The sequence below is a fragment of the Serinus canaria genome, chromosome 4 (genome assembly GCF_022539315.1).
Source record: "Serinus canaria isolate serCan28SL12 chromosome 4, serCan2020, whole genome shotgun sequence".
Classification (NCBI taxonomy): domain Eukaryota; kingdom Metazoa; phylum Chordata; class Aves; order Passeriformes; family Fringillidae; genus Serinus; species Serinus canaria.
In genome coordinates, this window is record NC_066317.1 from 49291135 (window position 1) to 49305616 (window position 14482).

At 41.9% G+C, this 14482-nt stretch overlaps 1 protein-coding gene across 15 annotated transcripts in view; it reads right to left on the reverse strand.

Annotated features, from left to right (window-relative positions):
• TBC1D1 (TBC1 domain family member 1) overlaps nucleotides 1-12636 on the reverse strand; it is a 99097-nt gene extending 86461 nt beyond the window's left edge. For 3 of the 15 annotated variants that reach the window (XM_050973611.1, XM_050973610.1, XM_050973609.1), the window contains exons 1-4: nucleotides 12501-12634; nucleotides 11751-11945; nucleotides 9929-10198; nucleotides 4497-5019 (exon numbers count right to left, since the gene is read on the reverse strand). In XM_050973611.1, coding sequence (XP_050829568.1) covers nucleotides 4497-4913 — 417 coding nt within the window. In that variant the 5' untranslated portion in view covers nucleotides 4914-5019; nucleotides 9929-10198; nucleotides 11751-11945; nucleotides 12501-12634. Of the gene's footprint in view, nucleotides 1-4496; nucleotides 5020-8636; nucleotides 8853-9928; nucleotides 10199-11587; nucleotides 11721-11750; nucleotides 12216-12500 lie in introns of those variants that run through there. The other 12 variants (XM_050973607.1, XM_050973601.1, XM_050973606.1 and 9 more) reach the window with 11 other exon arrangements.
• Nucleotides 12637-14482: the final 1846 nt, after the last annotated feature.

Sequence of the window (14482 nt, forward strand, 5' to 3'; positions counted from 1 at the left end):
GTACCCTGGTCCTGATGAAGAACTTCAACCACTCAAAAAAACCACAGGAAAAACACAGCAGGGCATAGCCAATCCAGCCAGTTTCCAGAGAGCCTCGATAAGAATTTGCCAGCCCAAGACAGAGACATGATTAGGAAAGCTGAAGTCCACCTGGAATTGAAGCAAAGGCAACAAAAAAAGTCTTTATAGCTATGTAGGTGACAGAAGACAGGCTTAGGAAAATGTGAGCCTGCTGCTGAATGGAGCACAGGACATGGGAAAAGGCTGAGATACTGAATGTCCTCTTTTACTCAGACCTCTGTGAAACCATTAAATTTAGAACTGTAAATCTTCATTTACAATAAATATAAAAGTATAATAAAAGCGGTACAACCTTAACTTGCCTTAAATCTAAACTAGCTCAGGGCATGAGTCAGATAAACTAGTGACCCATGTTCCATTTGCCAGCCCAAACATCCATCAAGTAAGATTAAACATACCTAAGTAAAACAAATTATTTGATACACCAAAGAAGGATCAACATAATGACATCTGGAATTACTTTTCTAAGCTGAAAATAAGAACAGAAATTACTCCTCCTCCGTAATGTTTTGGCTACTTTGCATCTGCCAGAGGGGGAATCCCTGCTACAGTATGCCCTTAGCCTCATGCTATTTATCTCTTCCATTTCTTGGAGTGAATGCTGTGATAAAGCAGGGCATCATACAGAAGGAAACCTGGGGAGAATGAGCTCAGGAAGGAAATGGCACACCTCACCTGCAGTTCCAAACAGTTTAGAACAAGCACATATGAAACGTAGGACTAAAATGCCAATAATTTTTAAAGTATATAGTTTTCAACAACAACAGTGATATCAATAGCATCACACTTGTGATAAGCAAATGTCAGACCACAGGCCACTTGGGAGACACAGAGGGTGGAGCGTGAATGGTTTCATTTCCATTGCACTCCTACAGTAGCCAAGCACTCTCACCAAGGTGTTCAACAAGATTGTGTTCTTATCCAGATGGGACTATTCTGCAAAGAGATTTAAGGGTGATTTAATTTTTCCCCAGCTTTCCCTATCATTACTCACCTGACCTCTAAGCAGCCTTCATAAAGCTCCCTGCAGGCAATATAATTGAATCCAGCTCCATTCTGGAGCACCTACAAAGAACATGCATTAATGCTTCAGCCCCACCCTCAGGCAGAAATTACTCAATCATGAGGCCACATTAGAATGTCTGCAGAATGAGGGTGTAAGGATAAGAAACTCCACTATCTGTAACTAGTGGAAACTTACTGAAGGTATATATGAAGGAAGGAACACTGCAGATCCCATGTCTGACAAATTGACTTGGAAAAGAAGAATGTAATCCATAAGAGAAGCCCTCTCTAGGCAGAGTAACCCATCTTTTAAGCACAAAGTAGAGTGAAATCATCTCCATATTCACATGCTTCTTTTCAAGTAATGTCATCTCATCCTTCCCTACTTACTGCTATCCAGCAGGGAAAGTGAGCCACACATTGCCATGATGGTACAATGGAAACAGTTACAGCAGATTCTACAGAGGGAAGACAAAGTCCACAATGGGGCACTACCTTTTCTTTCACTGCTACAGAGCAGCATAACAAAGAATTCCTTGCAAACAATCTTGACATTACTTAGTGTTAATTACCTGTCTATGGATTTCTTCTCTAAAGTGGCTAGGTTGAAACTGCAGCAACAATGAACCCAAGAGCCTTGTATTCAGGAAAAACATTGCATGGCATTGCATGCACCTCCATCAACTCTAGAGCTGAGCTAAGTATGACCCAGAAACATTAACAAAACTCTCATATTAAACAGTAAAATAATCCCTCACTAATCAGATGTATGTTCTTGCTCAATTTATATTTATAAAGGAGTAAAACTACAGTTAATGGACTGCAGTCTATCTGCAATGCTGACGCTAAAAGACTGACCATTCCTGGATTTCTGTACCACCTCCAGCACTATGCTTGTCTGCAGGACTTTCAAGTTTCTTGTCCTCCTCTTAAAAGCTTTAATTGTTTAGTCTTCTACTCAACTGCCATTGTCTTAACATTCTAATCTTCCTACTGTACTTCTCCCACAGACATACTTCTGCTCCCTTTTATTCTACTTATCTTAAGGTGAGGATATACAACAGAACTTATTTACAAAGCCACAAAGTACCTTCTACTTCAAATCCTCAGTCAGACGTGACTTAATTTGAGAACTCTTCACCAAATACAACCCTACTACACATTTATATATGCAGACACAAAAAATTGTGGCTCTTGTGGCAGTTTAAAATATTATTGTAATTAGTAATTATCAAAAAAGTCTGGATGTCCAAGATTGTTGGCTAAAGATTGTAATGAACATATAAATTCTGCGACTAAACGCATCTGAACTGCTGTGGTTCTTTTACAGACCTGAAGCAAATAGGAAAAAAAGAGTTCTTACAAACAAGAGTGCCAGCACAAGAATCTGCTGAGTTGCACAGGCTGCAAAAGCCCAGTTTCTAAAATTTATTTCTTCTGAAATTGAACATAAATTGCACTAACAATCCTAAATCCTTCATCACAACTCATTGGCTTTTAAAAAACAGCTCCTTCAGTTTGTAACGAAAGCATGTGTGCACTCCCTATCCTTTCAAGCTGGGCATCTGCAAAACAGGTAACATCAGTTCCCTCCTCCTGATAAATACACAAACATAAATTAGCTAAAAGGCATTATATGATCATATTCAGGGCAAAGTAACAACATCCTACAAAGCACAAAGAACTTATTTAAAATGTGGAGATTGCACAAAATTTAATTAAAAGAGGCAGTGTTTCACTTTAGATGGTAAGAACACCTGGCATGTCCATTACCCTTTTGTTAAAACATAGGTCCACAAATGCTGATGACTGCAAAGAAGTCAAGAGAAACAACTCTTGCACACGAGGCAAGTTAAGAGACCAAGTGGAAAGCAGTTTTTGAAAGGATGGATATCTGTGTGAACCTAGAGCTAAGTAGTTAAAACAGGCATACTAAAATAGTGGGTGTTGTCTCCAAAAACAAGTAGACACAGCTGCAAATTTAACTGTTTGGTTTTGACCATTTCAAACACGTCCAGGAATTTGATCAAACATGAAGAAAAAGTACTTGAATCTTTTGTTGCAAAAGAAAATGCTTAAGAAAATGTACTGGAGGTGATCAGTGCTGTGTTTTCACCATAATCCTGGAAAATCACAAGCACAAGTAAATGCAGAAGCAAACTGAAAAATGCACTCACCAGCTGGTATCCAATGCCAAGTTTTGAAATAACTATTCCTTATTTCTGGCTCTTACATACATAAACTTGGTATTCCACATTTAACTTGACAGGATTTCTCACTTGAATGCTTATGATTTACAATGTATTTGCCTTTTAATTTACTGGAACTGAAGTTTTATCTGGGGGGATTTAACTAAAGCTGTTTCCATATGTTTTGAGTTGTAAGCTTGAGACCATGGATTTAGAACTGTACAACGTTTTGCTATTGGGCAGGTTGGCATAAATCCCATGTGTGCTGTACATTCACATAATACCTCCACGGTTCTTCAGCAGGACACCTCCTATGAGTCAAGTGAGCATGCTGTTTTCCAACATTATGGAGAGCAGAGTTGACACTCAAGAGGTGAAGGATACGTCACCATTTTGTCCTCAGTAGTTCACAATAAGTTTGTGTTAAATCTTACTCATTTTACTCATTCATGACAGTCAGTGTCTCATATTACTCTCAAAGAGAAGAGATCAACAATTTCAAAGCTTTCACTTTACCGGCAAAGACACAGCTGGTTAGGAACTGGTTAGGAAATGCAGACTAAGCCAAATCTCATCCACTGCCAGACATGCATACCCAGTTTCTGTCTCACACCATGCAGCAGCAAGCCTGCATGTCACAGAAGTGCAAAGACTGTGCCTTTCTTTAAACTCTTTAAACCTGTCTGCCAGGCTTTGAGAATTACAGAGCTAGGAAAAGGTTTCCACAGGGTCCTGTTGTTAGAGATATGATACATATGGAGGCTCCACACTACCCTCTCCTCTTTCTGAGAAAGGAGGTATCTCTGTTTCCCAGTCACATAGGTCTCAACTCAGGAAAACAGAAATTTGAGAGGTCTGAGAGCAGGATTAGATAAAGTTCACAGTGACTCGAGAGTGAAATACTAGCCCAAGTGACATCAACAGAAAAGCTCTCACTGACTTGAGGGTCAAGATTTCAGCCCATATTCCAAACTAAAGTGTTTTTTAAGCTGATGAAATTCAGGCCCTGATTCTGTAGGAGATGTACACACCTTTCATTTCACATACTGAGCAGCTCAAATTTCACCGAGCAATTAACATCAAATAAAGTCAGTAAGTTTTAACGAGATCTTGTCTCTAATTGTAAATACAACCTTAAGGTTTTATAGTGTAGTGAAAGGATTCAAACAGTACAAAAGCAACTCCAGGGATGCTTGCTTTGGTTCTTTTCTTTATACTTACTTTTGTCTGATCATCAGCCTTAAATACGTAGCAGATACTTTGCTGATTAGCTGCTTCATCCTTTATCAGACACGCAAAGTAGCTTGGATCATGGCTGTTGTGAATCAGTTTGTGGACCTGCTGTGGCTTGTATTCAAATAAACTTGAACAAATTAAAGGATCCCACTGCTGGGTTTCCCCTGTGTCTGGCTCACATCGCAAACTGGCTGGTGAAACACAAAGTCGAATTTGGCTGACGCTGGGTTCTTCTTTGGAAGACTTTGCACTGAGCAACTGGATCTCGGCCACAATCCAAGGCAGCATTGACATAGTGGTTAGGGAATGCACCGGGAGAGAACCCACGAGCTGGAGACTGAAACTTGCTGAGAAATCACTAGGTGTTTGACACTTTTTAACTTTGAAAGTTATTGGCTCCATTTTACAGTCTTTTAGGGAACCTGGATTAATTCACTGATATTTCAGTTCCATGGAATGACATTATCTGGATGCTGGATGGCTCCTTTGATTAAGGAACAGAAGAGTTCTGAAAAGAAGGAAAAGAAAGAGTTATGTAGGTGCTGGAACTCTATGAAAAACCAACTCTCAATAACACAAATAATTAATAGCTTAACATCAGAAGAGAGCTACCATGGCCCATCTAGCAAGTTCCACTCTTTACACTGGGCCTTACTATTTCAGATCCAACAAACATAATTGTAATAAATAAATTGCTTGGAAAAGAGACAGTTCTGATTTAAAATTTTGCTTTATGACTTTATGACTTTAGATAGCTCAGCTATCTAATGAGTAACTAAATTACAACGAACATTCTTTCTAGCCTGTGTCTGTTTCAGGGGCAGGCACATGTAGATCACATGGGCCTATCTCAATCCTGTTATCACAGGAAGAACTCAGCTGAGTTATTCTGACCTTCATGACAGTTGAAAACACTGCCTGCTAAGACACCTTTACATCTGGGGAAAAAAAAAGTCAGCTTGACAGCTTTCTTGTCCATAGGTGGATGACTTTGAATTTGGCTACCAACATGGAGCTGTTTACTTAGGTAGTTTGCCCAGTGATTACTGGTTGTAACCAAACAGATTTTTTCAATAAATAACACCCTAGAAATCACTGTCATGTAAAAATGCTAGCAGCAGTCTGTAGAGTGATCACTGAAAAACTGTCAGATAGCAGTCACAAGCAACTATCCTTACAGCATTCTGGGAAGAACCAGATGACAATCACAATTTGCAGTTGCATTTTAACGCTGGTCATCCAGACAGGAATACTTAAATGTTAGCCTGACATTGTATCATTTTCATTTCTTAAAATATCAAATGGAATATACCAACTTACACACAACCCTGCTGTAACCATGGTATACCCAGCATCTATGACCACTACTCTTATTATGTATTAGTACTTTTAGTAATGAAATCCAATAATTGCATTTCTTCATAAAGTCCATTTCACGAAATGCAGTCCATGAAAACACAAAGACTGGCATTTGTTATATACCCTGTTTTAATTCCTCTTTAATTGGCCCTAGTTTCAGCTGTTACATTATATTGTGTGAGACTGATGCAAGGCTGACAGGCCTGTAATTGCCTGTGTTTAAATACCAGGACACTGGTTTACCATCAGACTTATGAGAGTTTCCCATGATAAGACATATTAAAAACAACATAAATAGTACCAAGATATCTTTAAATAACATTTTAATTACATCTGAACAAGTTTTGAATAAGTGCCATCTGTTTACTGTGGTAACAGTATTTCTTGTCTTTGTTCATCTATAAATATGATCAAAACCACCACTATTTTTCTCATGAGTTTCCACTGAACTTTGTCCTTCTTTTGCTCTTGTAATAACATTTTCAGACTGAGTTTCTAACAGTCCTTCATCTTGTTTAAAATGAAAGGAAATTTCAGGATTAAAAAAGCCTCAAAATTTTCAAGATTGAAATTAATTTTGAGCTGTTTAAAATGCAACCAATCTGTAAATGTCCCACTAGGGAAAAATGTTTCTGCACTAATTAGCAAACTCTAAAAACAAGAGAGCTGCAGAAATCATCTTTGGATACATTTACTTTTTTGAAACTTTTTAATCTTTTGACAAATGAACACTGTGCCAGCATTACCAGTTCCAAAAATAGCAAATTTACTAAGAGTGCAAGTTTTCAAGATACCATTCAATGAATTACTAATAAATAGCATTCCAGATGCATAGATCAAATTTTTAAAAGTCTTTTCACAAACCTCTGTGTGTCTATCTGGGCATGGGAGGTGTGCGGAAAAGGGCCATGAAAATCAAGAATTTGTACGCCTCATTTTAAGTATACTATAGTTGGAGGGTTTTTTTGTTTATTTCACAAATGAGCAAGAAAAGCATCCTTTAGATTAATATAAATGCATTACATCCTACATGAAATGGCATTAAGCTGTGGCAGGGGTGGTTCAGGCTGGACATCAGGAAGAATTTCTTCAAGGGTGGTAAAGGAAAGGGTGAAAGGGTGGTAAAGATTGGGAGAGGCTGCCCAGGGATGTGGTGGAGTCACTGTTCCTGGGGGTGCTCAAGAAACAACTGGATGTGGTACTTGGCGCTATGATCTAATCCACCTGGTGGTGTTCAGTCAAATGCTGGACATGATGATCTTGGAGATCTTTCCCAACATCAATGATTCTGTGGTTCTAAATGGGATGGCAGCTGAAGGAAGCATTTTTACACCTTATCAACAAAGACTGCTAAACACAGTTGCCATTATAGTAGTTTTCCTTCAGCCAAGAATCGGAATGGTCTCTTCTTTCACAAACTATTACAAACTTTTTCTCCTTAACTGCAACAATGAAAAATAGTTCAGCAACTGCAGGGAAGATTGGATTGATTTGTAATTACCATGCTGTGTAGTCTAAACTACATTAAAATCAAGGTTTTAGCTTCTACTGCTCTTGTCACTCAGTGGCATAGATAATAATCTCAGGATAAGAAAGCCTTAGAAAACTTCATTCTTAGTTGAAAACAAGAGAACTGAGCTACCATACAGACAATGATGTATTAGCCACATACTTCTTGTAGCCAATTTCTTATTTGTATTTTCTAAGAACCCTTCTTAAAAAAAACATAAGCAAAGACATGTAGAAATACAACAAAATCACCCTTGTTTCTAGCAACTTTTCAAATTTCTTTTTGCTCTTTTACCCTAGATTTATGAGGCAACGCAGCCTCAAAGAGAAATGAATATCACAATATAATACATTATTTTGCATGCTAAGTCTGAGGACTGAACAGCATATAAAAAACCCAAGGTTGATACTCTGTCATACTGAAATAAACATTGTAATGCTGGAATGTATTTAATATAAATGTGAAGCTTCTTGGCATTCATCTCTTTTTAACAAAAATAAACACCTTGCAAAGTCAACAGCATAAATATTCCAATTTGTTATTTCCAAAGAAAAGCACTTAGTACTAAATCAAACCAGTTAAGTAGAAGTCAAAATGCTAGGTTTTTTCCCTAATGTTAGGAGAGGTTGAAAGTGCAGTTTCTCAGAGCACAAATTTAGCAGCATCAGAAAGTCTCCTTATCTAACCCGTATCATTCTGTATATTACTGTTCTGCATGTTCCATTTCCCTTTCCCAGCCATTCTTTCTTTGTTTTCCCCTCCTGTCACTTATTGTAAACAAATCCCACCAGAAATTATGCCAGTTTCAAGCTGCTGGTGTCCATGTCCTTCAAGTTTCCACTGAGGATGAGGTTTTACTTCAAGACCATGAAGTATTTATGTACACACTTAATTTAGACCTAAAAATAGTTTTGTTCTTCTCAACAGGCTTATTTCCAGCCATAAAATTAAGCACACATTACAGCCAAAGAGTAGCCATGCTCTCAGCCCATCCATGTCTGCCCTGACTCCACTGCTTGGAATTTTAGCACATTTACCCATCTCTGGTTGCTACCTTTCAGTTCATCCCCTCTGAAATTTGGCTCTGCAGGTGCCATGGGAGTTTATCATATACATTAGTACAGTAGGCGCAAACAAGTTTCCTGTTCCTCCCAAGTGTCTGACTAACTCATGCTTATTAAATGTTTATTTCACCTCTAACCCAAGAGGGAATAGAAAAGATATATAAATACAGCTGTCCACTAGTTTTCTTCTACCTTAGCTTTGATGCTCCTTTGGCAGCTCTAAGCACCATTCAGCTTCAGTACTCTGGGCTGTGTTTAGCACACTGGATGTCTCCAGTTGTTCTCCCAGTGCTCACAAACATAACTAGGACAGTTCCTCTTCCTCCTCTCCACCAGCATCTTTTAAAGGGTATTGGTCGCCCTTGCACTCAAAACTGAGAACAGCTTGAGTGGCACTCCTCAGCTGACAGCTTTGCTGCTAAGACACAGTTTACAGAGATATAGAGAACATGAACATTATTGTTCCCACTATTTACCCTGCTTTGATTCAGCTGTATTTGCTCCATCAGCATAAAAAAAGCCAGACGAACTGTAATGCATAAGATACTTACACAAACCACATTAATATATCTATCCCTGCCTTATATACTAGGGAACACCACACTGACTCATTAATGTGGAAGATACATATGGGAACGTATGTGTGCTCTTTGTGCTCAGCTTCTCTTTTGCTCTGATCAACCCAGACACTTCTCACAAGTGGGGGGGCTTAGAAAGCATGCAACACTGCACTGATGGTCCTGTTCTAGCAAAATCTGATAGTGTGTTTTTAAAAACCCTAATCTAATTTAAAAAAAATTAAACATTAGTCTCTTGCTCTCCAAAATCAAGTTACATTCTCACCATGTTATGCCATCAAGTTAAAAGGGACCCCTTCAGATAGAAGTGAGGGTGATGGCAAGACAGCATGAAAGGGAGAGCTACCCAAATTCTTATTTCTGCTATTCTGGACCCCATGCAAAGGTACATGTCTAAGCAGCATTGCATCATGCAGGACAGCATTCCTCAAAACTCACCCTCTCTCAAGAAAGCAAAGACTATATCACAAGGACAAGGTATTGGCTCCAGGTGCCAGTTGGTTAGATGGGATCAGGTAAGCTTTGAGGTTAGGAAGGAGAATCTTGTGAGGTTATTGTGTAAGTAACCTGGAAAAGTCAGGTACTGAAGATCAGGTTTGTGTACCTGAGGGAACACCAGGCAGATCTTGGATAGACTCAAACTAATACACAAAAAAGAGAGGAGAGAGAATGTTCTAAGAACACCACCCCCTAAAAAAACAAAACAAAGAAACAAAAAACCAAAACAAAACAAAAAAAAAACACAAACAGAAACATTTACAGTGGTGAGGTGTTACCCTTCTTTTGTCCTTTCTTCTCAATCAGACTAAATTCAATACAGACATGCAGCCAAAAGTTTTAAACTATTGTTCAGAACATTGGTAACTGCAGACTTAAGCAACCCTTCACCCTTCTCCAGTTCCTTGCCTGCTTTGGTAGCAGTTGGAGTGCTGGGACTCAGAGCAGAACTCACGAGCTTGGAAGATGCGTCACGCAAGGAAGCAGTCAGGGCTTTCACACAGCCAGGAATAAATGAGGGGTTTGACCTGGGAGCTGAGGAGAAAGATGCCATCGTCCTCGACCTCTGCAGTTCTTCTGAGACACAACTGTGCAGTTACTCCACATCAGGCTCGGGACATGACAGCAGCTTTAGTTTATGTAAGTTTCTGTAAGTCAGTTTTCCTCTCCTTCAAGAAGCTAAGCAAAAAATGCAACCATACAGCTAGCTCTTATGAAAAACAGCTGGTCTTAAATAGCACAAATTTGTTCAGCTCTTCTCTGCATGGCATTAGCACTGAACCCTGTTGACAAATGGAACCAGAGGCACTGGTACTGACTGCACTTTACCACTGATTATTTTAGCAGAAATATCATACTACTTAAGGATTATGAGGAGCCCTGGCCTGCAGCCAGAACTCTGGAACACTAGCCAGAAGTAAATACCACTTGTCTCCCTCTCTTTCTGATCCCTAACTGAAATTTACATTGTCTTTGCTCAAGCTGACAGTTTTCTCTATCCACCTGGCAGGATATATAGAAAAACATAAATGAGAAAATATATTAAGTATGTAATGACATGGTCTCTGCTGAGAACAGTGTTCAAAAAGTTTTTTTATTTAATTCAAATGGGCACTTGGAAGCATGACACATCCCTCTTATTGCAAGGATATTCTTTTTATCTCATAGCTACTTATTATCTGCTGTTTCCCTCTGAAGCTATGGTTTGCTGTGGCCAAAAGCATACATAAGTCCAGAAACCAATCTGCCTCAGAAACTAGTTTTAATTTCCATTATTTTTTCATTAAATGCTGACTTTTAAAAGACTTAATGCTTAAATGCTGTTAGCAACTCCAGACTGGGTGCTGAATAACATAACCATGTACTCTGGTACTAGTTCCAGTAATAAACACACCTAAAATATTTACCAGCACAGCCAGCATTTATATCACTCCTCAAGTAAGTTATATAAATAGGCTATTAATGAAAAAATTGCAACAAAATGGTAGTATGTTCTTGATTACAAATATACACGTTTATAATCAACTATCAAATGAAGAAAACAGCTAGCTGTTCCTGCCCTTAACACCTGTTGCTATTTCTTTAATCAAGTCCATGGAAATTAATATGCTGATGATTGAAGTCTTCTGACTCAGCCTCATAGAGACCTGAACAAAATATTGAGCTATTCTACGAATGTAATGCACTGAAAAAAAAAATTTTGTAAAAGAAAGCTTGCTAGGTAAATTACATTATGAATGCCATTCATTTTTATTCAACTGCATATCCACAGCCAAAATGCCTGCATGCAACTTTGTAGTTAACCAAATTCAAGTGAAAAAAGTGTCAAGTCATCCACATATCACTGAATGTGTTTCACTTTCCTTTCATCCTGTCGTTTTTCTCACCTGCAAACATTTCTACTTCCGTGCATTACCTATGATTTTCAGCATTCCTATATAACAACCTGTGACAAATTTCTATTTCAGCACTTACAAGTGTTAAAAGTATAGTCATATGCATCAGCTCAGAGGTATTTGCTATTCAGAAAATGTGTAACTTATTAATTTTGACCCACGATGTACCTACCATTCAATCTCTGGGCTTAACGCAGACACAAATCCCACCATCTGCACTACTAAAGGTTCCTACAGCAGATCTGCCATGTTTGCCTCTCTCCCAAATAAAACACAGCACACAAAGGCCTCAATCTTTTCGAACTGCTCTATAAATAGCCACATTCGTTCCATACCTCTCGTGAACGCAGAGAGATCATTCCCCTGTTGGCTTAGTTCGCGAATTTAAAGGGCCATAAGAACACCGCGCCGCCGGGGGCAGACTGAAAGTTACATTCGGCCGTGCCGCGGTCCGAAAGGTCCGTTTTCCCCGGGGAAGAGCCCCTTGGCTGCTCTGAGACGAAGCGGGGTCTGGGAGGAGTTATACCCACCTATTTTGCATAGATGAACGAGGAAAGAGCAGACAAGAGAAAAGGAACTAAACCTCAGGTCACTGACAGATTAAATTCGAGCCGGTCTTTTGGTTATTCTGACGAGGAGCCAACTCTCTCAGAACAGCGGCACCGGCGCCCCCGTCCCCGCTGCGCTCCGCCCGGCCGCCCCGTCCGGCAGCAACGCTGTTTCCACAGCCAGAGCTGCGTCTTCGCCGGGAGCCCCGTTAGGAGCGACGGCGGGACCCGCCGGGAGCGCGCAGCCCGCCCTTCCCGCTGCGGGGCCCCGGCCGGACCCGCCCGGCGCCGGAGGCTGCTCCCCCCTCACAGCGCGGGTGCAGGCACGGGTCGCCCGCGGCGGGTGCCGCGCTCCTCTCCACAACTCTTCACTTCCTCTGCGCCAAGAGCTGCTCTTCCTCCTTCCCCTCTACCTCCCAAAACACTGCTCGGCCCCTCCGGCGCCGCTGCCCCGGGCCGGCCCACAGTGGGGGCATGGCGGGCCCCACCGCCGCCCCCTGACAGGCCTGGAGCCGGGGGTGCCCGGGCGCCGCTTACCGCCGCAGGATGTGCTCGCCGCAGGGAAGTGCCCTCGGCGGGCAGCGGCCGCGGGCTGCCAGGCGCGCCCGGGCACCTCCCGCGCGGGGAGGCGGGCGGGGCCGGTAACGGGCGCCGGGCCGGGCCAGGGACTGCCCGCCGCCTCCTGCCGCTCGCCGCTGCCCGCCCGCCGCCTCCTGCCGCTGCCCGCCGCCCGGCCCGCCCCTACCTGCCGGCGGGCCGAGACGAGGAGGGGTGCACGCCGCACACCCGGCGGGCCGCTCGCCAGCGCGGGCGAAAATAGCAACAGGCGGCGGGTCCCGGCCCCGGGGGGCGGACGGCAAGGGCGCCCGGCAGAGACGGCGGGCAGCCGGCGACAGGGGGGCGCCCATGTCGCGACAGCGGGCAGCTGAAGCCTCCTCCCATCGACCGTGAAGTTCCTCACGAAGAGCATTTCGGCGACGCTGCCCCGTGTGTCTCGCACAGAGTGTGATCTCCCGCGGGAAACGTATCGTTGTCGCCTTGCGGTAGTGAGCCTGGCCGGATGGCGGGGTCAGCTGAAGTGGCGAGCGAAGCTGGCTCACAAAGCTGGAGCTAGCCCGGCTCGCGAGCTCCGAAGCGGTCAAGTCCCCACTCGGCTGCGGGCCCAGCCCTGGCCGCAGGGCAACCTTTTGAGAGCTTACCTCAGTCACCTCGACGGCTTCCTCAAAGAAACCACACTTGCATATGCATAAAATCATTGTAAGAGTAGGTATTAGTTGGTCTTCCAGTTGCCAGAAATGATAAGGCATGAATGGATCCGGAGACTTAATTATACTTCTCTGTAAGTGGAGAAGATTAAGGCATCTTACATCCCCGTTGTGCAAACCACTTCTGCACTCAATTAATTTTCAATTTCAACTGCTACTTCTTGGCAGTAAGACCACTGATTTTCTTACTTTTAATCCTGTGCACATTTGTAGAATCAAAGCTTTCTACAGGAAATCTGCTCTGTTGCTGTGAGGGAAACAGTCAAGTAGTTAAAGGCAAGCAAAGTGTTGCCCCAGATTTTGAAGAACAACTCAGGTTTTGGTATCCAAGGATATCCCCTACTTGCAAAGTGTAGACACACGTAGATAGAAAATCCATTGTGTCTCCATGAACTTTGGCATCTGGGTGTACTTCCTGGCACAGTAAATTACCACTTTGCTGAAAAGTGAATTGAGGTATGTAAGTAGCAGTTCATCCAAAAAGCTTGTTCCCAGTCTGTGCTCAGGTCATGGTTGGCTGCTTCCACTCCAGACATGGGAATAGGTACGAGTTCCTCTTGATTTTCAGTGTCATCTTTATGGTCCTTGGAAAGAGGAATGCCATTTCCTTGCAATCAGTGCCTTAGTTTTTAAAACATCACAGCTAAGGACAATGCTCTTACTCCAGTTATTACTCAATATCAGTACCTGAGTCAAGAATGCCCTTTTGCTCATTTTAAGCCTGTCTGAGCGTTATATGCCTCTGGTAACCATGCTCGAGCAGAAGGTGAACTGCAATTCCCACCCAGACAGCTCTGGCTCTTCAGCAGAGGCTCATGCATTCCCAAATTATCAGCCAATGATCTTGGGAAGATTTTTTTTACTGCTTCACTGTTGCCTTTCAAAACATGTAATGAAACAGAGACAAGACTATTTCTTACTTTTTGGAAAATCCTTGAACAACAACAGAAGTCAATACTAGAGCATGGGAAATACTTTCTTCTTTCTCCTCTTTGATACTGGGAAAGAAATCAGCCTCAGAATGTTCTGCCTGCCTGCAATAAATGTTACCTAATCATCACCTTTCAGGCTACTTTGGACAGCATTTCTTCTCTTCTTCCTGGTGAAACTGTTATTTAAGTAGGGGCAATAAAAAACAACCACAATGAGTGTTTTATGCTCCAGTCCCCAAAAATTAAGCACTTTTATGTGTTACAGGGACTGGGATCCCAGTATTCATGTGAAAGCTATGAGTACCAGGCTTTCTAATAATTT